The sequence below is a fragment of the Mixophyes fleayi genome, chromosome 10, assembly GCF_038048845.1.
Source record: "Mixophyes fleayi isolate aMixFle1 chromosome 10, aMixFle1.hap1, whole genome shotgun sequence".
Taxonomy (NCBI): Eukaryota; Metazoa; Chordata; class Amphibia; order Anura; family Limnodynastidae; genus Mixophyes; species Mixophyes fleayi.
Window position 1 is genome coordinate 18,297,752 of NC_134411.1, and position 27,039 is coordinate 18,324,790.

The following is a 27,039-nucleotide window of genomic DNA, read 5'->3' on the forward strand; positions in this document are numbered from 1 at the left end:
ACTTCATAGTCTGTGTCATTGTTTGTCTTTCTCTGCCCTGCATTCTTTCTTGTTAGCCCCCTGTTCCCCTTGTCTCATTGCTTATGTTTTTCTGGCATATGTTGCTCTTACAACATATATATTGTCCTTTATTTCACTGCATGTGCCCTAGTCTGTCTTAATTTCCTGCCCCATTACTGTTGTCTGTCCTTCTGTGTAATACCCCATTCAAACTGCCTAAAAGACCCAGGTCTTTGCCGGGGTGATCCCCGACAACCCGGGTCCCATTCAGTGCGAATGGGTCCAGGGAATTCTACATGGGTCAATGACACGGGAATTAGACCCGGGCATTTTGGAGGGTTATTCCTGGGTCCCACCTGGGTAGACGCCAGTGTGAATGGTGAGACCTGGATTTTTCAACTTGGGTCTCACCGAACACCAGTAACAAGTTAAAACAAAAAATTATCATCACAGGAGGAGCCAATCAGAGCTCCTCTTGTGATGTTGCCAGGGAGTCCCGGGCAGACCAGTGTTCAGTCTGAACATGGTCTACCCTGGAATTTGCTAGGGCGGGAGGCTCTGTCCCCCTGCAATATCCCAGGTTCATATACCCAGGATATTGCAGGGTTGGCAATCTAAAAGGGCTATAATATTTTTTTTTTTTTCTCTAATGTCTGTTGTCCCTTTTTCTCTTTTCACCGCACCCTATTTTCTTAATCATTTCTTTTCATGCCTCTGAACTTACCTCAGTCTCTGACCCAGGGTGCCCTAACCTACCTGATCAATAAAGCTCAGAAGTACCAGGCATGTCATGACCTGTAAGAAACTACATATGTCTGTCAGTTGTGATTGTGATGTGCCTGCCAGGAGCTGGGATATCACAACAGCTGGAGAGCCATAAATTGCCAAGTTCTATGTGCAGACACAATACACAAGCAATGTTAGTATATATTTTTAAGTAGTACATTAATCTTTTCAAGTTATTTAGAATTGCAACAAACAAAAATCTCACAGACTAATATCTATTTTTTTTTACATGTTTGTGTACATTATATAGGCAGCACCGATGGGGTAGGGGGTGCTTAGGGCCCGATCCTGTATACACATGCAGCAACACCCTCTAATTAGCACAACCACGTTTTATGCATAGTGTTACTAAACTTTTCCTTTTACACTAGAGAGGTGTAGATGGACATATTTCAATGTTGACAACTATGCTTTATAGTAATTCACAGTGGTGTGGTAAAAATATCATACACACAATGCAACTACATTATGGTCTTGATAATAGCCAATATTATTCATATATAAATTATTTAGAATTTCCAGCAATAAGACATTGAATAGAGTTTGATTTTTCTCTGCTTTTAACCATTCAGTCATATGTACATGAATGAATTGCTAATGCTCAGAGGACTTGACATGGTTATAGTGTATTGGCGTTTTCAGAATAGTTATTCCACAAGGATGACTGCATATAATTGCTTACGAAGAGGTCAGATAAAGCTTGATGTACTACACTGCATGGCAAGAAGTGGGAAATCTAAAGTTAAGATTGCAATGCATCTAGTTTATTAGCTGTGTTTTGTTTTCTTCCAGTCTAAACGAATACAAGCCCAGTTGAAAGAGCTTCGATATGGAAAGAAGGATTTGGTTTCAAAGGTAAGTTTATATATTAAATCTAGGTCTATGGTTGTATTTACTTAAAATCTTCATGACTGGGGTTAATTCATACCTTCACGACCAGACCACATTTAACAGCTTTGGAATATGTTGCTTAAACTGAGAATCACTTGTAACTCCTTTGTGTATCTTAGTACATATAACATTATTTTTCTCTGGATAGAAAATCCTTTTTTTTGGTAGCACAATGAAATAGACTTTTATGATTGCAACAATTTTCTGAAATTAATTTTATGAGATTAAACACCCAAACAAAATAATAACTTCCTGTATTTTAATGAGCATATCCTGTCTGAAATCACCTAAGAGCTTTTAAATGAGCTTTTATTTAGAGATGGGCAAACTGATTTGGCTGATTGAGAAATTTGGCCAAATTTGAGCAGTTTGCAATTAACTAATCGATTTGCCAATCAGACAGATTCCCCAAAATTCACTAAATAATCTATATGCCTCTTAGAGAATGAAACCAATTGCACTGCATTAAACATGTCAATCAGCAAACATCAACAAATGTTACATGACTTATAACAAAAGCCTCTCTGTCATAAATTCTTCCAGGATTAATCTAGGGAAAACCTTTGTATAAGATCCTCTTTGAGATCGTGACTTGTGTTGTGAGCTGTGACTTACCAGTGGCCAGGCATCTGACATTTCTAATATTTCTCTTCACTTCTGTTCTGTGCACACTTCGTATAGCTACATCCTAATTACTTAACCGTATAGTGAATCAATCATCTATAGGGGTCAAATAGGTTTCTTTTTTGTATTGTACAAATTGCCCATATCTTCACCCTTCTGTGTCATTTAGTGCTTTAATAGAACAGATATCTATTATTTTTGTATTAGTCCTTACCTATTTATGTGTTCAAACACCTTGGCATCTGACCTTGTCTATTTTCTACTTCTGCACACTGACTGCCAAAAAAATATATTTTTTTTTTACAGTTTCTTTGCTGTCACTAGTCAGTCTGTACACCTCCTCTAAATTATGTGTACTGAACCTGGTGACTTGTCCATATGTTTTATACTGGTCATAATAGGTAATAGAATGCAGCTGAAGTGTACAAAAGTAGAGTGGTATATATATATATATATATATATATATATATATATATATATATATATATAGAAACAGACATAGATCCTCTGCACTCACCATGTACAGAATAGAATGCAGCTGAAGAGTACAAAAGTAGAGTGTATATATATATATATATATATATATATATATAAATATATATATATATATATATATATATATATATATATGTATATATGTATATATATATATATATATATATATATATATATATATATATATATAGATATATACATATATATATATATATATATATATATATATATATATATATATAGATGTATATATATCTATCTATATATATATATATATATATATATATATATATATATATATATATATATATATAATGCCTGTAGCACAGGAACATAAAGCATTGCATACTGGTGGATACAGCAAAATGTAAGAAATTTACATATAGCACATCAATAAGTGAGACTTTATTGAGAATATATAAGTCTGTATGTGTTTACAATTCATGTTGCATACTCTTGGATACAGGAAAAAATAGATGGCATATAGAGCATGTAAATAACATTCTATTGATTTGTTGTGAAAATAACATGTGCTTATGTTGTACGTTTAGAAAACACAGCACGTAGGAGACAACATTATAGAATTAAATATGCATGCCCACAAAGGCAACGCTGTAGGAGGAATTATCGGAAGAAGTGTTGGAAAGACGGTCATGAATGCGTACACACTTTCGAATTTGGCTGACATTGTTCCATTGCTGATCTGATATTTAGGATGTTTAGAAAACCAAACCAAATGATGCAATGTGCTTTGATGATAAACATGTGTCATGGGTGCATGCACACTGTTGCAATATCCCACCAAACGGTCGTTTATTGTGTGTTAAGCATGATAATTGTATAGGTGTTTACCCAGCTTAACCCGTGTTGGAAATTCAGATGATAATGTAACTTGTGAATCTCTGTCATCCCCTTTATTAAATCATTATGCAGAACTTTATTTAGTGACACATTTGTATATTTGAGAACAATAAATACGGTCCTCGCAATGATGGATAGAAAGTACTTTGGAAATTACAATGACTATTCATAACAGTTTGATGATGAACATGATGAATAGTACTGCAATGTTATAATATATAGCTATTGCTCATGCTTCTGTTCCTAGTAAGACATGGTTCAGTGGAGGAGTCATACATGTTAGAGATGCTTACTTCGTTCCTGTTGACCCTAGGATTGTTTCTGGTCTTGCAAAAGTGAACGAAGCACCAGTTCCTCTTGTTTACTCCAAAGCACTGACAGCTGTGTGTAGTTCTCAGACAAGGCTTTGCTCATCATTTGCCTCATTCTGAGTGTGAAGTATGGCATGAATGGTTATCCTTAAGCAGTACCTTTTTTTGTGTGTGTTTTCTTTAAGCTACCAATTAGCAGGACTGTGCAATACTCTGAGATTGTCACTTGACTCATCTCCCATGCCCCAGTGTAATGGGGTAAATCAGGATGTCACCTGGGTATAAGTGCCCCCTAGTACCTGTCTGTATGATTCACCTGGATGTGTTATCGAGTCGTGACAGAGGGTCCAGTCCTGACATCTATACTTCAGAAGAAAGTTCTCCATGTCTGATTAGAAGAGTCATAAGCTCTGCTGTCACATCTTGGAGGAGGGTGAGCTCACGCTAGGTTTAAGCACCAGTATTTCTCTTCCACAGTCATCATCATCACCAGCACAGAAAACAGGACCATAGAGGGATTGTTAAGAGAGAGAATTTAATTTACATTGGATTGACCATTTCATGATGTTATGGAGAAACATAGTTTGCTACAACTGTGTAAAAGTGTTGTCCAAAAGTTAGCAAGATCTGATTGCTCACCACTTGGCCTTATACTGGCATTTGTGTTTGGACCACCTTGCTGCATTACTCTATTTGGAGTTACAAGTTATCACCCACAGACCTTTTTCAAGCATACAAGTTATTTTAGTTTGTGCCTCCTGCTGCTGAATCACAAGATTCGTTATCTGATTTGAAATTGTCTCCCTTCATTTCCTCATGGTGCCAGCATTTACTTTCTCATAAACTTTTTTGGGTAGTTTCAACATACTGCCCATTTGCTCTTCCTTCCTGCCTTTGTTTCATATGAAGTCAAAGTCGTTTCTAAATCTAATGAATCAAAGCTGGCCATGTTCTTGTAGTTTTAATTTATGTAAAATATGCATTGTATGCAGATGCTGCAGTGCATTTCCAATAAAGAGAGAGACACCTATAGAAATGTAAATGGTAAATAAACAATCATTTTAGAATTTAAAATTTCAGTGATTTTGAAAATTTATGGTTAGCCTGCATAAGCAAATTTAGAATCCAGCAGCAATTATTTTAAAATAAGTAAAAATTTAGCTTTAATGAATGACCATAGGGCTCATGTTTAGTTGGATGCATTTGTGTGCTAAGCATGAGCCAGAAGACATACATGCATTAAAACTGTACTGAAATGAAATATAAACATCTGTTAATTTAACCTTTGAAAATCCAACAGGAATTTTATCTTCCAGCCACAGTCCAAATGGAAATGTCAATTAGGTTAAAAAAAATGTAAGGGGTACAAAACCTTAAACTTTTCTATTGCACCCACACGAGGTGACCCAAAGTGGAAATTCAAGATTGCCAATGTTTGCTGGCCATCTTTTTTCCTGTCTGGACCTTTGTATAGCGGCTTCTTGTTGTGATCAATACTTGTATATTGTAGTTTGCCACTGCTATGTATTCCAGTGTGATTTATACTTGATGTACAATCCTGTGTTCTGATCCAGGTATACATCTGTTGTCTCTCAATCTTTTTCTCTTATCTCACTATCTTTATTACATACGGTGTTGAACAGACACCTTTTACTATTGATTTGAAAGTACTTGTCTTGCTCCTGCTTTAATTTTTAAAGACTTCTTATGTTTTCTCAAGAGCATTTCTTGCAGCAACATTTTTTTTCCCTGCTGATCTCATGTTTCTTATTCCTAAAACTCCAGGTGTTACCATTATCAATAATCTGTTACTTATCATAACCAGAAATACAATGACCAATTTTAACAGATTCATGACTACCATCATTACTGCTAACTGGCAGGCAATGCAGCAGCAGAAAATAATACCATTTTCACTCCAAGAATCACTGTATTCCAAGTGAACAGGGGGAGATGTCAGTCTTGACTGAGGAGAAAAATGCTGACTAACTGATTAATTATCATCATCGTCACTTCAATTCAAATATCTGTATTTTCATTTTAACCAAATGTAAGCAAACATTATTTTCCCTATCTTGCTATGCCTTATCGTCATCATCATTAGTATCTTAAGAAAAGTGCATTAGCTCATCAGAATTTAGTAATTATACACTTTTGGCTGCCAGTGATGTTAGCTTTTTTCCCCTAATCATTGAAAACTGCAGTTTGTCTAGTGATACTAGTAAATAAATATCTAGTTTTTTTCCAAAAACAAATACTGCTTTTATTGGTGCTTCTGAGTTTGTGTCAACAGGAACACTACATGAGGGTATTATATATTTCACATTTTCAAGTGCTGCTGCTGCTAACAGAGGAAGGGGGTTGCACTCTCTCTCTCTCTCTCTCTCTGCAATCTTTTAATGTTGCCAAAGCAAAAGAAAACTTGTTCCACATAACTTTTTTGGCTCATTTTAGCACTCTCTTCCTCTTTATTCCCCTCTGCAACTATATGGATTTCTACTATGATTGCTCAGAGTACAACAGCTGCATTTCTTTGAGTTTCATTACTTACATTTTAGTCCAGGATTCTTAAAAGTCATATTTTAAGTTTACCTTTTCACCACATTATTTTTTGTTTCAGCATGTTTTATTAATAGCATTATTAATAGAACAAACAAAAGGATATAGCTGAAGAGGATGTTGGAACACTGAACAATGGATGTTCAATATCGTATAACTAATAATTACAAAGCAGTGATAATTATAAAGTATCACGGAACATGGACAATAACAACTCTCACAGAGGTAATTAGGTGTTTTAGCATTAGCAAAAAATGAATAACCACCAGTCAAAGTAATTCTGGTACACCAAATTAAGATAAATTATATGAATTTGAACTTCTATTGCTATGTTGCTCTGAATAAGCAGTACTTTGCAGTTTGCTGAAAATATAGTCTGAGGGATAATGATCAGCAAGAGTGACACCCTTTAATATATAACTGTGAAAAACAACACTAAACGTGTTTGCATAGCAATATATGCAGAGTTTAATGCATCTACACTTGCAACTGCTTGTGACTGGAGAGACGAGAAAGGCGGTCTAACGTAGGTCAAGTCCAGTGAGGATGTGTTCGAGTAAGATCAAATACAGACACACCTGTCAAAGCCATTTCAACTGCATTTGCCTGAGGGCTAGTGCATATACTCCCTGATGATGACTACTGCCAGCAGTAGCTAGCTTCTTCTGATTGGCTGTCGGCAAATTCACCTCTGAAGCTGATAGGTGCTTTCGTTATTGATTATCTTTAGCAAATAGAAATGTTATTTTTTTATATTAATGATTAAAAGGATTGTTTACATATCAAGCATCAGCCATCCATCCATTTGTAATCATAGCAAGGTATTACAATAAATAGACAAAGGTGCAATTGGTGATAAATGTGTAATAACCATATCATTAATTAAAAACCCAATTGGTTGGTCCTATAGTATCATTATTATTTTTTATTTGTAAGGCTCCACAAAGGGGTTAGAACATACAGCAAACTGACAAACGTAGCAATCTCTCATTCAGATATAATCTTTATTTCTACTGCTTGACCAATGATACTGCTCACAATCGAAATTTAGTGGCTAAGTGCTTCAGTTACACTGATCATTAAATGATTTTCACTTTCATGTTACTGCAATGAGGACAGTTATCCTCTGTAATAACAATGAGGATTAGCCACTCAGCCTGACTTTTCTCTGCACCTGTGTTCACATTTCTCAGGATTAATGATTGTAGCAATGATTTATAAATATATTATCCCCTTTAATTATAAAGCCTTATAACTGGGTGGTTGCAACATTGTGAGCAAAATGTAATATATTTTTATGGAAAGTCTAGTTTCCACATTCATTAGTTAGCAATTGTGGCCAATAAAGTTTAGCCACTCTTAATTAGCTTCTCTACATTTCTAACAGAGTCTCACCTAATTTATAACATAGTTTAAAATTATATTGTTACCATGATTCATTTCCTCCCACATTTGGATTGTGAACAAAATGCGACCAATTTCTTATAACAAAGATTGCCCTCACTGTAGCTATTATTTGGTCACTATGCTCTCATGTATTGATATTTCATAAGTATTTAATTCACACTGATCATCAATTCTGAATCTAATGCTGTGATAACTGCAGATAATTGTTGGGCTCACAAGAGGATAAACCATTTTGACTTTCTTATACCTGCAAGATACTTTATTCTCTTCCCATCAAATAATTATTATATTTCTATCACTTGTCCCACATTAGTTGTTGCTGTGTCCCTCATAAAATAGCCACCCAAATTGAAATTTATTAAGTCGACATTGACAATCTTTTCTTGTGCTTATGCCCTGGCTGTGTGTGTGTATGTGTTTTTGGATGTATTCCTGATATTAATCTGGCACAAATGCTACAGTTCCAGAACTGGAGGCATCTTGGGATGACTAAGACTTAGTATATGGGTGTAAATATGCAATTTTACAGTTGGTTCTTTTGTGTTCAACTCAGTATCCGGCCCTCTGAAGGTTTTAACATCTATAGAAAATAGACAAAAAAAAAAATTAGCAGGTTGTTTCTTGTGTTAAGAGCTATAAAACCGGTCTCAAAGCCACTGAAGAATTCATTATAAAACAGCATTATTGACTAGATATATGAAAAAAGATCAACTCATACTTGTTGAAATAGACTCTGTTTCAATTAATGAAACTATTTTACAATAGCTCAATTCATATACTGTATCCCTGCTTTGGATTAGTATAAGTTATGATGGCAGAATATTTTTAGAGTTATAGGGGGGGGAATTCATTTCCCCCCAAAGTAGCGAAGCTTTAAACCTACTATGGTTATTATGGTTAATTTAACCCAGTTTTCTGTTTGCAGCTCAGGGAGCTGGAAGCAAAAAGCCATCGTTGAATCTTCCGTAATAACGGTAATAGTGCGCAGGTCGCGTTACCAGGCCCGGATTTACCACTAGGCAACCTAGGCAATTGCCTAGGGCCCAGTGGTCCCCAGAGGGCCCTCCCAGGGCCAGCGGTGAGACCACCCTTTAAAAATGGGCCTCTACTTATGGGCCAGTGCTATATGCTTGCCCCCCGGGCTAGAGTCTGCCAGCCAGCCCCTGAATAGGGGTATATGTTATGCTAAAAAATATAGTGCTATGGAGTTTTTTAGGGAGGGGGCCCCAAACCAGTATCTTGCCTAGGGCCCCATGAGGTCTTAATCTGGCTCTGCGCGTTACTTTTTACAGCAATTCGGCCAATTTAATTCGCCCCATAGTATTACTAATTGTGTATATGGGAGCATGACATATGTGTCTCAAGCTCCATACATTCCACAATTAGGGATGGATGCAGAATGGGAAGTATGTCAGTTTGCATGGAGTAAAACACACAAATTTGCACTGTCCCTGCCCAGAAATAGAATGCATGCATATGCACACATGCAGACTTGCTCACCTGACACTTGCACCTCCGACTGGAGAGATGGGATTTTGAACTGAAGGGGTGGTTTAACATAGTAGACCCATGACAGCAAGGGCATGTTCACGCATATATTTTTGCATGCCCCTTTATATTAGAATAAATTACTTCCAATGTGCGAGCAGCTGCATCACTAACAGTGTATAAACTTTTGTCTTGAATATGAAGGTATAAATCGTTTTTTAAAAATAATTAAACAAAGCTCTAAAATCAGAAAGCTGCAAGTAGTAACTTGGAAAAGCAAATCCAAAAAAAACAAAGCAAGTCCTTATTTTAAGACTTTGTTACTAGGTTTTTTAAGTCCTTAGCGGTCACTTCACCAAAGCATGTAACGAGGTAAACGCTTTGATTTGAACAAGATACATTCCAAAAAAGTAATACAAACACAAAACATGAAAACCCAAACACTAATATTAACTGTGTGTGTCTGGGGATATTGGAAACAATTGGTTTTATTTTCAGAGTCATTTACATGCATTGTACTATAGTTTAAACAGCTAGCAAATGCATTAACATCAGTGAGTACAAGGCCTATGTCATTTTTTATCCACTTTTGCCAAAGATTGTAATGGTGGTGTAAGCCAAATGATAATTGCGAGTGATCAAAACCTGATCCAATGAAATTGAATGTGGTCACTCACAATGGAATAAATGGTCAGCACATGATGCCTGTCTGCATGTTAGGACTCTGTGTTAAGTCTCTGTCCTTGTTTTGTGTCTGGCTGCAGTAACTCTATGCCACCAGAGGTGCTGCTGTTCTACCTTTGAACATTTTCCCCTCACTGGCAGGAGTTAATCTTATGCTCCTTGTTAATTACCACACCTGTGTCCTTGATTATGTATGCCTGCTTCCCACTAGGCACCTTGCTGGTCATTGCTTGTTTTTCCCTTTGACTACCTGCAATGCTATATTTTGTTCATGTAAAAAATCCTTGCTCTTGCCTGTACCTGCTGTTCAGTAACCACTTACTACGCACTTGTACCCAGTCACCAGGTTTACCTGAAATCTGTCTTATGCTTGGACATACTGCAAACTTACAGTTCCTGTGAATTCCTGGCCATCGCTGATAATCTTTGTTCAGCTAAGTTACCTGTTGTGTTGTTTTCAATATCATTTACTTGGTATCCTGCCACACCCAGAGGTTTGGTTGTTTAGCAAGCCTTACCTGATCTGTTTTTACCTTGCATTACCTGAATTGTGTTCTCGCTGCAATGAATAGTTTTTGTGTTTTCATCATACTTCTGGCTTCATGGCTGTCATTGCAAGAATCTAGTTTTGGAACAGAATTGTAACACCGCATGTGTGTTTGGTCATCACCTAACCAGGAAAAAAAAATAACTTCTATCATTTTTTTATGGTCGATAGTCAAATGACTGGATCTGTGCAATTTGACCCATGGGTAGTTATATTGCACGGGTTGGGTAACGGTTATAGGTGCTGAATATTCCGATGCCGGGGACTCCTCCAATAAAAAAACGAATCTGTAAAAAAACGATGTAAAGAGAAGCAGACTTACCTGCATATCGACGTTGGAGAAGTCCGGTTGGCGCAGGATGCTGACTGCAAGTGACTCCGACTACTGAGGTGTCCGTCAGGAGACTTTAACGTCAGTGCGACTTCTATCCCTTTTAATTTAAAGCGGCAATGACGTTAAAGTCTAGTGACGGACACCTCTGTCTGCTTCTCTTTGCATCGTTTTTTTACAGATTCGTTTTTTTATTGGAGGAGTCCTCGTGTCGTTATGGTGGTAATCATAAAAGCGATTACCACCGATATTGCTCATATCTATTTCCTCCAGTGTTCCCTGTGACTGAGCGGCTTTAACCATTTGCAATTTTAAATAGAAACTGTTTTATAATTATAAATAGCTGTATAGGACTAGTATGAATAAATTAAAATTCCTGTCTTTCTGCATTTGGCACCAGAAAGAAGCAAAGGTTGGACAGAGCAAATTTAGGATCATATGGGTGTCAAGAGTTTATTGTGTGCTTCCTGTTTTATTGATTCAGTTGTTGAATATGGTTAGACAAGTTGCAAAATGTACATGAGCTGTTTAGAAAGTTTATCAGACTGAAATGTTTAAATATAATCATACTACATAAAAGTCCTGAGTTTTGTTTTGTTGTTTATTTTCATTTTACATTGGATGTCTGCAGATTCCCATAGATGCGGAAATTTGTTTTCTCGTTAATGTTACTGACAAGCAATACATGAGGGGAAATTTACTAAGCAGCGGTTTTGGATGTAGAGCTCAATTAATTTCATGTCAGAAGTAGTCCGTTTGGTACATAGGGGATCTTTTTTACTTCCCATATGGATTACTTTCTTCCCATTGGATCACTTTATACCAAAAAAATAAGATTTTTGGTAAGTATTAGGGAGGCAACATTTACTTATAAATTATGAGGGCAATAATAATTTATTTATTATTTATTTATTAAGACAATATGAATTATTTCATAACATGAAACTATTTTTTGTTTAATTACGGGGGGCACTACTATTTATTTTAGGATGAGGGCACTACTTTGTGTTTAATTTATTATGGGGGACAACTCTTTATAATTTTATTACGGGGTACCACTATTTCTTTTTTCATTACATGTCACTACCATTTATTTATTTTATTATGAGGCACTACTCTTTATTTTATTGCAAGGCTGCTACTCTTTAATTGCTTTATTTATACAAGCGCAAGCATGCAAAAACAGTCATGGCCTGTCAGTGCATGCTGGCACTTAAAGTCAGGGTCGGACTGGCCCACCGGGAACTGGGGAAATTCCTGGTGGGCCATATTGTTTGAGGGCTCCACCCCATTCTCTCAGAGAGCGGTGCCAAGATAGTGGTACATAACACAAACAAAATAATATAATAAATGAATAGCTAATGAATCATTTAGAGGGTTAGTTACCTGGTGGACCAGGACCCAGGATAAATAGAAGAATCGGAACAGGTGCTTGGTTCGTTACTATGGAAACTAAAACAAGATTCTCACTTCTGCCAATCAACCAATTGGGCGGTCCAGATATGTCCCTGTTTCCTCCTTTCACTGACTGTCGGCTTTAGCATAACGATCACTGTTCCTGCTAGTGAATGGGAAGGTAGTTTGGCTATTGGGGAAGGAGCATTTAATGATGGTCCCGTCGTGGTTGCCATCAGATATAGAGCATGGCCTAGTGTCTGTGAGGGGTGTGGTCTGTGGCATTCTAGTATGTAGTGAGCCAGGAAAATAGGAAGTGGAAGATATTTGTGAAGGAGTGTGGCAGAGTGCAGAGGTGATCATTAGACACCTCTCAGTAACTGTGATGTGTTTGTAAACTGGGCTGACTGGGTAAGAGGGTCTCCTATCAAAGTGCATTAATGTATACAAACAGGCTCACCATCATGGTGCTACATTTTTTTTACATAAAGTACATATGTACATTATTTTATAATGTATTACCAGAACTATGGTAATTACCCTACAGTACATTGCAGCTATCAATCTAGTGCATTAAACTCCATGCACTAGTAGTATTTACTATAAATAATATTTATATGGGGGCTCAAGCTGTGGTTGTAGCCATGTCTTCTGCAGACTGACCACACCCCCTCTAGTGGCTGACTATGCCCCCTCAGCGATCCCCGTGGCCTTCTTCATACCCAGTCATACACAGTCCAACACTGTTTGAAGTGCACAAGAGGTTCATTATATTTTTACAGCATTATCCTTGTACCCAACGGCTGTAGGTACCAGGAGGTACCCAGAGCTATTCATATTGGGCTGGTTCTTTCTGGATGTACTGGCCTATTCATTTTGCCCTTGCCCCCATAGGGGACTGAGACCGATGTTAAGCAGGCTGGGCTTTTACATAATTTAAGGGAGATTTTTTTTCTCTGAATTTCATTTTTTTTGGTTCTGATATGCAAGATTACTCAAACAGCATGTAGTTTCAGTTGTCTCACCTCTCCAAAACATGTCTTTTTTTTTTTTTTACTAATAAGCAGTGGTTTGCCATGTGTTTTGGCTGCTTAATACATGTGTTGGATAGTATACTTTTCATGTCTAAAAATTGGGATTGCTGTTTTAGACCATGGGGTGGGAAATAATGCACTTTGATGTGCGGTTTGGCCTTCAGTAAATTGCATGGTTTACAATCTGCATATGAACATATGCAGTGGCAATCCCCCTTCCCATATCTTTACTTGTGGGTCAAGTAAAGTCACACATAATAATCATTATCAGACTTAATTTGCAATATTCCCTCTTAGAATATTGCAAAGTGAAACTGATATCGATGAGGCTGTGTTAAATTGTTCAGTAAAATTTATTTTGAAAAGCACCTTACAAAATAATAATAACTCTGAGTAAAGCAAATTACATTTAATTTAATATTTGAAGAATTTTGGTAAATTCGGGTTCTCTTAGGCACTTTATTTCATACTAAAGGATTAATCAGAATTACCGTATTTCCCCATGTAGAAGACGCACCTATGTATAAGACGCACCTTAATTTTGGGGCTCAAAATTTGAAAAAAAATGTATTACATAAAACTACTCATCACTGTCAAAACTCTCATCCATTAGCTTGTCCTCATCTGTATTTGATGACGAATCACATTTATATTATATGCGGTGTGCAGCAGGAGGAAACAAGGCTCGTCTGGTTGTGATTTCAGTTTACAAAGGCAGAGATCTCACATCAGGTCTCTAGAGCAGAGTTTACAGTAAAGTCCCACTTCAGTTACAGGAAGGCAGCGCTACTGCACAGCGTAGTTGACAAGAGACAAGTTACGTAGACACGCCCCAAGCGTGTCTACGTGACTTGTCTCTTGTCAACAACGCTATGCAGCAGACAAGTACACTTTTCTCATCGGAACTCATCGGCGCTCATCGGAACTCTCGGTAAAGTGATTGACAGCTCCGAGAGAGAAGAGACTAGAGCGAGGGTGCGGGAGGCTGAGTCTCTGTCAGCAATGTCATGGTGCATTCTGGACTCGGAGGTAAATAGCACTGACACTGTATAAGACGCACCCAGTTTTTTAGACCCAACATTTTTAGGAAAAAGGTGCATCTTATACATGGGGAAATAGGGTATATCAGTTCACTTAGTAGTGCAAAGGTCTGCTTTTGTGAATGTAATTTTGGTGTGTGGTAGATATAAAAGGGATTTCTACTCTTGTGTGTATATATATAGCGCAGATGGCACTGTATTTTTTTTTTAACCTATTTTTATTCACAGACAGGAACATACCTTCAAGTTTTAAGCTAGGGTGGCAAAGTCCAATTGAGCATCACCTTGTCATCTCCACTATCAGCACCTAATGCAGACAGGCTGATAATTAGTGTAGGGTTTGTATAAAAAAAATTATTTAAATCTGTAGTATGTGCACCGGAAGATACACAGTATATTAAAAAAAAAGCAGAAGACGTGTTGAGTCAATTCTAATTCTCAAACAGCATTGTTCGACCTGTACTATACAATTTTGCTGACTCAGGCGCAGTGCCAATCATTCAGATGAATATTCCAGTGAAACTAATATTTCTGCTGGAAAAACTGAATAGACTCGGAAGATATTTTCTTTTCCCAAGGAAATTACAATTAGAATCTACACTCATCAGCCACAACATTAAAATCACCTGCCTAATATTCTATAGGTCCCTTTCTGCCGGCAAAACAGCTCTGACCCATCGAGGCATGGACTTCACAAGACCTCTGAAGGTGTCTTTTGGTATCTGGCTCCAGGACATTAGCAGAAAATACTTTAAATCCTATAAGTTGCAAGGTGGGGCTTCCATGGCTCCGACTTATTTTTCCAGATCACCCCACAGATGCTCCATCGGATTGAATTCAGGAGAATTTGTCCAAGTCAACACCTGGAACTCTTGGTCATGTTCCTCAAACCATTCCTGAACAATTTTTGCAGTGCGGAAGGGTGTATTATCCTGGTAAAAGAGGCCACTGTCATCAGGGAGTACTCTTGCTATGAAGAGGCATACTTGGCCTGCAACAATGTTTAGGAAGATGATACATGTCAAAGTAACATTCATATGAATGCCATGACCCAAGGTTTCCCAGCAGAACAGTGCCCTGAGCATCATGCTGCCTTTTTCATATAGTGCCTCCTGGTGCTATCCCTTCCCCAGGTAAACAACGGACATGCACCCAGCCATCACCATGATGTAAAAGTAAATATGATCAGACCAGGCCACCTTTTTCTTTTATTGCTCCATGTTCCAGTTCTGGAGCTCGACTGCCCATTGTAGCCGCATTCGGCAGGGGTCAGCATGTGTCCGCTTACAGTCCCATACACAGTAAGCTGCAATGCACCGTGTGTTCTCACACTTTTCTATCATGGCCATCATTATTTTTTCAGCAATTAGTGCTACAGTTAGTTAGTGTGGGATTGGACCAAACAGGTTAGCCTTCATTTCCTACATGCATTAGTGAGCCTTGGGGGCACATGACACTGTTGCGGTGCATCGGTGGTACTTCTTTGGACCACTTTTGGCAGGTACTAACCACTGCATGCCGGGAACACCCCACAAGACCTGTCATTTTGTAGATGCTCTGTCCCAGTTCTCTAGCCGTCACAATTTGGCCCTAGTCAACGTCGCTCAGATCCTTACGCTTGCCCATTTTTCCTGCTTCCAACACATCAATTTCCAGAACTGATTGTTAACTTGCTGCCTAATATATCCCACCCATTGACTGGTGCCATAGAAATGAGGTAATCAATGTTATTCACTTCACTTGTCAGTGGTTTTATTGCTGTGGCTGATCAATGTATATATAAAGTGCATTTGTAGTGTCATGATATGAAGCCTCAAATTAAAAGTTAAATAGTAGAAAGATCATGGTCTCCCAACAGCACCTATTGTTACTACAAGGCACCTGCCAAACTCAGAAGGCAATATTCACCTTATTATGTTTTAAAGTTTAGACATAGAACATGTTTTTTTCCTATTTATAAATATAGAGCAAAATTTTCTTGTTTGGTATCAAATGAAACAACAAGATATCTTGATTCTATTTAAATGTGACCTGAAACCCCTAAATAACTCATTAAAAGCTACTGATTGAGCCACAGTAATATTACTTTGCCTAATACATTCAAATTAGTATTTGTGCTACTTTAATTGATTCCTCAGTTAATCGCTTTACTGACATTGCTCACTTTTGCAATGACAAAACAGTTTGGGGAGATCCTATTAATGCTTGGTTGGTACGGCTCATTAAATTTCATCCTCTGTGGGTTGCTGCATGTCTATTCTCTCACGTTTTACTCTTTACAAGCCTCCAACACTGAGTGTGTTTTTGTTTAATTCCCCATCACTAGGCATCTAATGAAGAGACATATGGCGTTGAAAGCTTAGTATAGCAATTTTAAAGTTCATTTTATGATTGTATGACAACACAATATTCCCTACAGTCTTGTACAATATAATCGCCTTTCCTTTTCCAGGTAGTTGCGTTTATCAATTCATGTAGTTAAAACGGAACCCCTAACCCAAGTAAAGTTTAAGCAATTGTTTCTGCAGGCTAGGGAGCTGGTTTAAGGAAATTCTAATAAACTACTTGCCACCAAATGTTGTGGATTTGGACCTAATGGCTGTTAATAAATGTAAAGTAGATCATAATTTGAAAGGTGCATGCAAACTGCAAAGCAAACAGATCCCGTCTCCATGCCTTATTCATGTCACTAGTTGCTTCCTAATTCTTATGAATATCGGTTCAGCCGAATATAAATGTCTGCCTGCACTGCAAATAAGCCATGAGAATACTGTAAAGCTGAATATATTGAAAACCAAAATCCCTTTTAATGCAGAGGACAACTATATGGTCTATAACTTTTACAGCAGCTCTTGTACCCGAACACACTGTGCCTGATCTACTAGAGAACGTAAAGTGAAAAAAAAATAAGTAACTTTGTACCTTGGCAAATCCATGTTGTATTGGAGGGGGATGTAAATTTTAAAATGTGAGGACAGATTTATGATTGGGATAGGGCACTGTCCTAGATCAGCTTTAAATTTCAGTGTACAAATAAAGCTATCAAGTATTTGTGTGTTACAGGAAAAAACAGCCAGTATTTTCCTTATGTGTAAAATATTAAACTAAGTTGCACCCCTTGCATTGCTACATGGTTTTACCAAAGTTCAAAGTTACTCATTTTTTGGCTTTACTTTCCTTAATGAGTCAGTCCCACTATTTTTAGCCCATTCCTAATTTAATATCTGCTTTTGCAGCATATGCCAACTCTTCCTGTGCACTCATCAGCACCCCACTTCCCAGATACCGTCTCTCCTATCTTACCCTTGTGTGTGAGACAGCTCAGATTATTGTAACTCAACATGTACGTGTTTTATCTGCTATGACATTCCTTAGTATAATATGCTTAATATATACACTTAGCATATAAGCACAGATGTGTCTTTTGTTACCAATAAGTGGACCTGTCACCAGATGCTATTAAATATATATAGGTAGGGATTATTATCACAATTACTGGTAGCATTATTTCAGTGAATCTGACCCTGTTAGTCGTGCCTGCTCTCATGGACACAGGTTTCAGTTTGCGCTGAATATACCCCATGCAACCCATTGCACAGTATTTCTATTCTTAGCTGTGTTGTGATTTGCATCGCTATTAGTTTACTGTAGTGTCCTTATAATACCATGTGCTGTTTTTTTGTTTGCCCCCTGTACGGTGCTGCAGACCTTTTGTGGTGCCGTATAAATAAAGGATAATAATAATAATAATTTTTATTTACTCCTAAATCTATCAGCAAATGATTCAACTCAGATAGACATACAAATCTAAAATTTCAATTCATTCTTGAGCACAAGGCACCAAGTAATATTGGAACAGGTGAATTCATTAACCATGTGGCACCCACCATCAAATTGTTTAATTAACTTGAATCACTTGGCCAAAATATCAAATCAATGAGCTGGTGATTTCAGTAACTATGTCATCATCATTAATTTATACAGCGCCATCAAATATACAGCACTCTACAAAGAATAGTTGTCATTCACATCAGTCCTTGTTCCATTGGAGCTTACAGTCTAAATTCCCTAGCACACACAAACACAGAAATACACTAGGATTCATTCTGTTAACAGCCAATTAATCTACCAGTATGCTTTTGAAGTGAGAGAGGAAACCTACACAAGCATAAGGAGAACATACAAACTCCACGCAGATAAGGCCATGGTCGGGAATCAAAAATCATGACCCCAGCGCTGTGAGGCTGAAATGCTAAACACTGTGCCCCTCACTTGTCCAAAATATCATATCTATCTATCTTTCTAGTTTATCCACTATTGTGTGCTAATGTATATTTTCCATGCAATTTATAATGCCGCACCTTAAGATTCAACTCAATTTAGTACATACAGTTGTGAATAAGTATATACGTGTATTTTTTGGTGTTTGTTTTGTTAATACCTGGGGGTATCTTTTGACAGATGCCTGCATATTTTGCATAGACCTATAATATGTTAGCACAAGTTGTTTTATTACAAAGTTATGGTCTGCAGGATCCCACTGGGGAGGCAGTTACTTGCTAAAGAATTTATATAGGCACAGTAATTAGATCACATCTCCCACTGAATATTTCATTGCTAGATGATGTTCCTGAACACTTTTATCTATTAAGAGAGGCTGCATCCAACTCATTTCCTGGGTGTCTGAGAGTATGAAATGTGTTTATTTTACAGTGCTAGTTTTATTTTCAGGTGTTATGTTCTTCAGATTTAATGGCATATAACTTTGTGTCATAAAAGTTCAATTGTTGGGATTAATACAATGGAAATATTGTAGACGCTCTATTATTTAAGATTGTAGTTGATACTCAGTAAGAGGTTGGTTCATTGTGATTTTGAGTCTACAATACTAAATAGAGGGAATTGTTTGCACGTTGCAGTGTAAGATTCATTTGTGCACCGGTCCCATTTGAAAATTGGGACAAATTAAGCCACAGAGAGAGTCCCAATTATGATGAAACGTGTTTGGAAACACGGCCATTACACGTCATCTGTATCGCCACCAACGGGGGGAATCTCCGGACAGTACCCAGCAACACCAGCGTGACTTCCAAGCTGACATGCACAGGTCTACTTCCGGAATCGTTGCGCGGCTAAAAATCTGGATAACAGCAAGTATTACTTTCACCTCAGCAAAACAGGTGAACTCTTTTACAAGTAGATGAACAAATAGGATATGGATACTTTAACCTGCAATATGCCTTAACTGCCTGTCAGAGTGTACATTTTGATTAGAACGCTACGCTGCACAACTACCTCTCAAAACTTATTTGGGATGGACAGTATTATGGTGTACCTCAAACACCAGTGATACCTGCAGCACATAATTGGTTGGAGGTCATCATATTTTAGAACCAGGAATTGTTTTTCATTTGAAGTATTGGTTGAGACACTTTTTCAGGAGTAACAATCATGTTAACTGTATATTGGGACGTTGAATATATCTATGAGAGCTCCACAACATATGAACAATGGTCTGTATGGTGCAGTCCACAATCGGTATTAATTAGAATTATGTTTTTAACCATTTATTGTATGTATCTTTTAATTGGTTAGATTAACCCCATGTATCCATACTGAACAAAACATATTAACATTATTATTTAATTGCCAAGAAGCCAATGAGCGCCTAACAATATTAGTTTTTTGTCACAAATTAAGCCACAGCCTATTTCACCCAAATCATCCAACTAGCACATATCACACCTATTTCTAGCAAGGTTGCTACCTATTTAAATGGACTGTATCCCTTTTATTTACTAGAAATAAGCACTGCCCCATGTCATTGTTGACATGTCTCTTAACTTTGTACTTGGGGATTTGGGACAAAGTGCACAGCAAGAAGGGCATGGGCCAACCTCACAAACATTATTTTGTTACATTTGGGCATACCACATCCCCCAGCATTGGCCTGTGAAGTGCTAGAAAAGTGCTGGGCCACCCCAAGCCCACCCACCAGGACCCTCTTAAACCTGCCCCGCAAACCTCCTCCCCTCAATGCCATGCGAATCCCTGAAGGTACATCTTACAGTGGGACATACCACAACTGTACTCGAATCAGTGCAAAGTCCTAATAATCTCTTTGGCAGCATAATTCCCTCAAATTGGAACTATCCTGCCTAAATCAGGCAAGTTGCGAGGTGTACAATGATCCAGTATCAGTGTATCAGGCCCTGACATCACTGTACTGTTGGAGGAACCTGCTCCTTCCTTTAACTTTCAATCTGTTGCTTCCTGTTTGTCTACATTCCCCTCTCCACACATATCTCCGAATCAGATCTATATCTCATGGGACAGTCCTGATTTTTAGAGATAAAAAATATGGATGTAACTTTCTGAGAAAGGAGTAATGTCAACTAGAGTTGAGGTATGCCCACATCATTACAATACCGTTTCAGCCATTGCTGCCTTCCCCAAAATTAGCTCACTCATCTCCTGAAGTATTTTGCTGCTGCAAATGCTCTGTTGTGATTGGCTACAGGTTGTTCTTTCACTACCCATTTAAAAACTGAAGACATCTAAATGACTACAAAATGAAAATTGAGAGTACAATTCTCCTCTAACCATGGTCAATTGAATAATAATAATAATAAAAATAATAATAATTATTAGTAGTATTGTACTTTTAATTATACATTATTCAGTTGTGTAGTATTTCCAGATTATACACTGGAGGACATTCATTCAATTTAAGTTTTTTTATGTTATTAAATGTACTTTTATACAAGACTCCTGGGTTTCTACACCCATAACTTAAGTCATAACTAAACACAAATCCTTTATTTCATTTGAAGTGGACTAAAAAAGTCATCTTTCTAAGGTCAGACTTCTGAGGATGTGGAAAGGAAGCAACATCCTATTTGTAAACCCATTATGCATCTCTATCCTGCATGCTAAATGGCAACTGTAACCGTCATTTTTTACTGATGATAAAATGCTGCTTTGAAACTCCCCCATTAAAAGATAAAAAGAAGAATAACTCAAGGGTTGTAAAATGAATAGCATTGGCTTCGTAACATTTGTTAGACTGTCAGCAGATGAGAAAGTTAATACTTTTTGTGAAAGTAAGAAATAAATGGTCTTCTATTTGAAATGTCAAGCCACTAGGAACACTAAATTTAGGGACTGAGATATAATGCAAAGGCGATGGCAAATATAACCCCATAAAACATATTAATAGCACTGATGTTGACGGCAAAGCCGAGAAGAGACCAATGTCACCACATAGATGCTTTGGCAACATTTTTTGCAATCAAAGTATGCTCATTCTTTCATGCTTCTTTACAGGTTATAAAAAGAGAAGACATAAATGAGCAATATTTTAATTCTTCTAATGAATCACATATTGCTGCTCATTTTCATTTGACCTTATATCACAGACTATCATGTTTAATTATATTGGTTTTCAGTTCAAGTAGTTTGATAATCCCCTCACTTACCCTCAAACTAATAGAACCATGTAGTTCCATCAATAGAACCCCAACAGTTTGTAAATAGACCTCATCATTACCGATGACACTGCTCCCATGATCCTTCAGGTTCACAGCCCAGAGAAGTTCAAGTGCAAACGACACTGTGCAGAGTTGTCATCTGGAAGATAACTGAACAAGTCAAGGTCCTGCTTGTAGAAAGAACAGAAAAGAATAATTACAGAAGTTTTTACTACTTTTATCACAATCATACAAGCAAATTCTTAATTACGGCTTTAGTGTAGATAGAACCGAAGTTAATAAAGAAAATATAATTTTAATAAAATTAAAATATAATTATTCTAAAATTTAATTGAATTGTGGATTGAATGCCATTTTGTTTAGTATAGAATTTTACATTTTATCGACATTGATATACAGATATACACATTTTTATTAATTACATCAAAATAATTTGCTATTTTTTTATATTGATGTATTTCTATTCTTCTTATTCATTGTTTCACATTTGATTTGCCTTTGCAATTATGTTAATTAGTGTACTGATCTATTAGGCTATTTGATGCGCATCCTTACACATTATGATTCCGCTCCCTTTAGTTTGTAAGCTCCTACGAGCAGGGTCCTCTTCCCTTTTGTCTCAATACCATTTCTTCTTCTCCAACATCACTGTACTTGCTATGCTTGGAGCTACTGAAGTCTTGGTTATACTCCTTTTACTCTGTACTGTTGTACCCTGTTTGTTCTACTGTTTGTACTGTATTTTGTACGGCGCTGCGGAAACCTTGTGGCGCCATATAAAGAATAATAATAATAATTATGATTTTGTCTGAAGGAAAAATCTAGGGTTTTGAAATGCGTGGCATACTCTAATTAGATTATCCACTGTAAACCATCGAGACTCATGAGTTTCACCCCTACTCAAGGACACTGTCTCGACTATTCTGTTTACACATCAGAGTAGTTCCTACTGGCACTGAACTGCCTGTTGCCACTCTATCATCAGTTTTACCTGATGTATGCTGGCATTTTCATATATCATAAGTAGAGATAGGCGGGCTCGGTTCCCAGAGAACCGAACCCGCCCGAACTTCAGGTATCCGAATCCCGAGCCGAGCAGGCTCGGTACTCTCCCGCCTATTCAGAATTGAAAACAAGGCAAAATGTCATTGCGACGTTGTCGGATCTCAGAGCTCGGTTCTTGCGATGTTTCAAATCCATAAATATCCGCCTCCACTGCAATCTATTGCCTTATTCACAGAGGGAGAGAGAATGGTTAGGTCACAGAATTAGACCAGGGAGAGAACAGTTATTACAGCACTTATTACAGCAGGAAGAGAGCAGTTATTAGAGCAGGAATAGAGTTTGGGGTGTCATATTCCCTCCTAAAGAAACTATTTTCTGCCTGCAAAAATTGTAATATACCAGCAAAATTTCTTTCTGAATTTGCACTGCAAGTGCTTGGGGTGTCAGATATTCCCCAGTTCTAAAAAAGCTATTTTCTGGTGTTGAAATTACTATATTCCAGCAGTATATATTTCTGCATTTGCACTACAAGAGTTTGGGGTGTCACATATTCCCCTCTTTGAAAAAAAACCTGTTTTTCTGTTGCTGAAATTACTATATACCAGCAGTATATATTTCTGAATTTGCACTACAAGTGTTTTGGGTTTCATTAAAATGGATTCACAGCAGTCCACATATAAGCAGGATCAGAAAGCAGCTGCTGGCACCAGTCCTGATGGTAGTCTTCCCTGTACGTCATCTGGTAAAGCCTATGTAAAAGTACATAGTCTTTAGTCAGGGAAAAAAAACACGCCAAAAAAACCCTGTAACTGATGAAAAGTTAACTGCTGAGAAAAAAAAAATTGCCAACATGCCATTCTACACACGCAGTGGCAAAGAAAGAATGAGGCCTTCACCTTTCTCTATTAGTGCCAGATCTAAAAATGTTACTGAGCCTTCTTCTTGTACGGTCACTCGTAACCAAGCAAGACCAAGTAATTCGGATTCCAAAAGTGGTGCACAACTACTGTTACGTGTGAAAGCCGAGCTGGAAGAAAAGAGTAAGGCATTAAAGGAAAATATATGCTCAGAATCAGAAATGACACCAATCCCTGTGGAGAGTCCATCCACCAGTGGTATGTGTAATCGTGAGCATTCTGTTAGTGTACCCATAAAGAAGGGTCCTTTCAGCAGTTCTGCTGATGTGTGTCTGAACAGCCAAAGTGTAGCCGGTGAAACACCAATTGAGGATGCATCTTTGAAATTAGAAGAGGATGAGGGGGAGATTTGTGTAGGCGATGAGGGCGCTAATGAGGATGTTGATGAGGATTGTGTAAGTCCTGCTCCAGTGGCAGTAGTTCTGGCATGTGACAAGAAGAAGGCCATTGTCATGCCTGGGCATAAAACCAAAAAAGCCACTTCTTGTGTGGAATTATTTCTACCCAAATCCTGACAACAGTTGTATAATCATTTATAGTGTATGTCAAGTCACAGTCAGTCGAGGGAGGGACCTTAACCATCTTGGAACCACATCCGTGTTACGCCATTTGACAAGAGTTCATGGCAAGGCTTTGGGAAAAGATGAAAGTTATGGCAAAAAAATATCAAGCACTCCATCATCAGCTAGGACCCTTGTCGCCTACATCCCGACGGCTGCAATCTACACCCACAACACCGTCCTCATCAATATCCCCAGTAGCGATCAGAGTTAGCCCTGCATCCCACTTGGTAAGGCTCGATGACTCTTGCACTGTAATTGATTACTCTGAAGAATGTTTAAGCGTTAGTCCCACTGCTGCTGCTGTTGCTGCTGATGGGGTGAATCTTCCTCCCATAAGAAGGAAAAGAAAAGAGCACTACTACTTTACAACAATTAACTGTGAAACAATCTTTTGCTAGAGGAAGCAAATATGACAGCAGTCACCCAGTCGCCAAGCGGATCACAGACGCCATGGCTACTATGCTAATGTTAGATCTGCGTCCAATATCCACAATAAACGCAGCTGGTTTTTCACAGTTAATTGATGTTTTGTGTCCCCGTTACAAAATTCTATCGCAACACCATTTTTCTTATAAAGCTATTCCGCAACTATACCAAAAAGTTTGTAAAAATTTAGTAATTGCTCTCAAAAATGCCTTTCTGCCCACTGTACACTTAACCACAGATATAAGGACAAGTGGAAGTGGGTAAACCAAAGACTATATGACTGTGACAGGCCACTGGGTTGGTCATTCACCTTCACCAGCAGGAACAGCAGCAGCATGTACACCACTATATAACATTTGTCACAGGCAGGCAACTCTTTGTATCACCGGCTTCACTAACAGGCATACAGCTGATAATTTGTTACGAAAACTAAAGGATGTCATTGATACATGGCTTATACCACTTGGACTCTCCCCAGGATATGTAATTTCTGATAACGCAAACAATATTGTGCGAGTATTACAGCTGGGTGAATTCCATCACATTCCCTGTTTTGCTCACACAATAAACTTGGTGGTGCAGAGCTTCCTAAGAAATAACCGTGAGGTGCAGGAGATGTTTTTGGTGGCCCGTAAACTTTCGGGACATTTCAGGCATTCTGCCACAGCATGTAGGAGATTGCAGCAGCTCCAAGAACAATTTAACTTGCCCTGCCACCAACTTAAGCAAGAGGTGTTAACAAGGTATAATTCCACCCTGTACACGCTTCAGAGGATTTAGGAACAGCGCAAAGCCATCCAAGCATATTGCACAAGCCAGGACATTGGGAAAGGAGGGGAAATTTATTTCTCTCTTGCACAGTGGGTAATCCTATCTGTGCTGTGCAAGGTGCTGAAACCATTTGAAGTTGTGATGTGTGTCGTGAGATCATACTCTGCTAGCTTGAGCCAAGTCATTCACTTAATTCGACTATTGGAAAAGCAGCTTGAGAAACTGAAGGAGGAGATGAAAAAAAGCAATTCCGCAAAGTATGTTGGCCTTGTAGATTAAGTACTTAATTCGCTTCGCAATGATCCGAGAGTTATTAAAATCTTGAACTCGGATCACTACGTTTTGGCGACTGTGCTTGATCCTAGGTTTAAGACCTACATTGATTCTTTGCTTCAAAATGACCGAGATGTGAACCTTTGCAAGAAGCAATTGGTCAGCAAGTTGTCTGCTGAACTGGGCCTTGGCTTGACGACGTCTCCTCCTTCAGTTTCTCAAGCAGCTGCTGCTCGGAAAAAATTGAACTTTCCAAAGCAAAGCAGGGATGACGCAGGGGGAAGACCACAACAGTTTGACATCTGGGCTGGTTTGAAAGATTTTACCAAAAAATGTGTGACCTTGCCCATAACTCCATCCAATACTACTATTAACATGCAAATGATGGTGGAGGATTATTTTCAAGAGGTAATTGATATGGAAATGTCAGACAGTCCCTTTCCTTACTGGGAAGAAAAACAAACCATTTGGAAACCCATGTACAAACTTGCTTTGCAATACCTAGGCTGCCCACCCTCCAGTGTGTACTGTGAAAGAGTATTCAGCACAGCCGGGAACCTTGTCAGTGATCGACGTAGGAGGTTACTTCCGAAAAATGTGGAAAAGATTATGTTCATCAAAATTAACTACATCTTCCACGAGGAAGGCAATTACCATCAAAGACATCCAAGTACTGACAGTTCTCTAATTATAGAGCACTACTAGTTTTGTAGACACTCCACAAAATTTATAACTGTTACTTGTGTCAAGGTCCTCCAGACTGGTCTCCTTACATTGAGGTCTAAATATTTCATTAAAAACTTAAAAAGCTAACACTATTCAGCTAAAAATTGCCACTCAGTATGGAGTTACATGAAATAAGCCCACACAAAAAAGAGAGCCCAGAGTGTGAAGGGTTTCCACATGGAGATTACATCCAACTCCATATTTTAGATGCAACTGTGATATTTTAACAATCATATCAAATGAATCACAGATTACAAATCTCAGACATTCGCTCTGAAAGTAGATAAATTGCATAATTTAACATAGGTGACTGTATCTTTGTAGACCTAACTCAACTCCTGAGATTCTTTTAAAATTTATGAAAAAAATGTTTATTCCCAAAAGTCAAACCCCAGCCGGTGTACCTGGGTTATAT

General features: G+C 37.9%; 1 protein-coding gene across 2 annotated transcripts in view; it reads left to right on the forward strand.

The window, feature by feature from the left end:
* LUZP2 (leucine zipper protein 2) overlaps window positions 1-27,039 on the forward strand; it is a 462,788-nt gene that overhangs the window by 322,051 nt on the left and 113,698 nt on the right. For both annotated transcript variants that reach the window (XM_075188001.1, XM_075188002.1), the window contains exon 7: window positions 1,579-1,641. In XM_075188001.1, coding sequence (XP_075044102.1) covers window positions 1,579-1,641 — 63 coding nt within the window. The remainder of the gene's footprint in view (window positions 1-1,578; window positions 1,642-27,039) is intronic.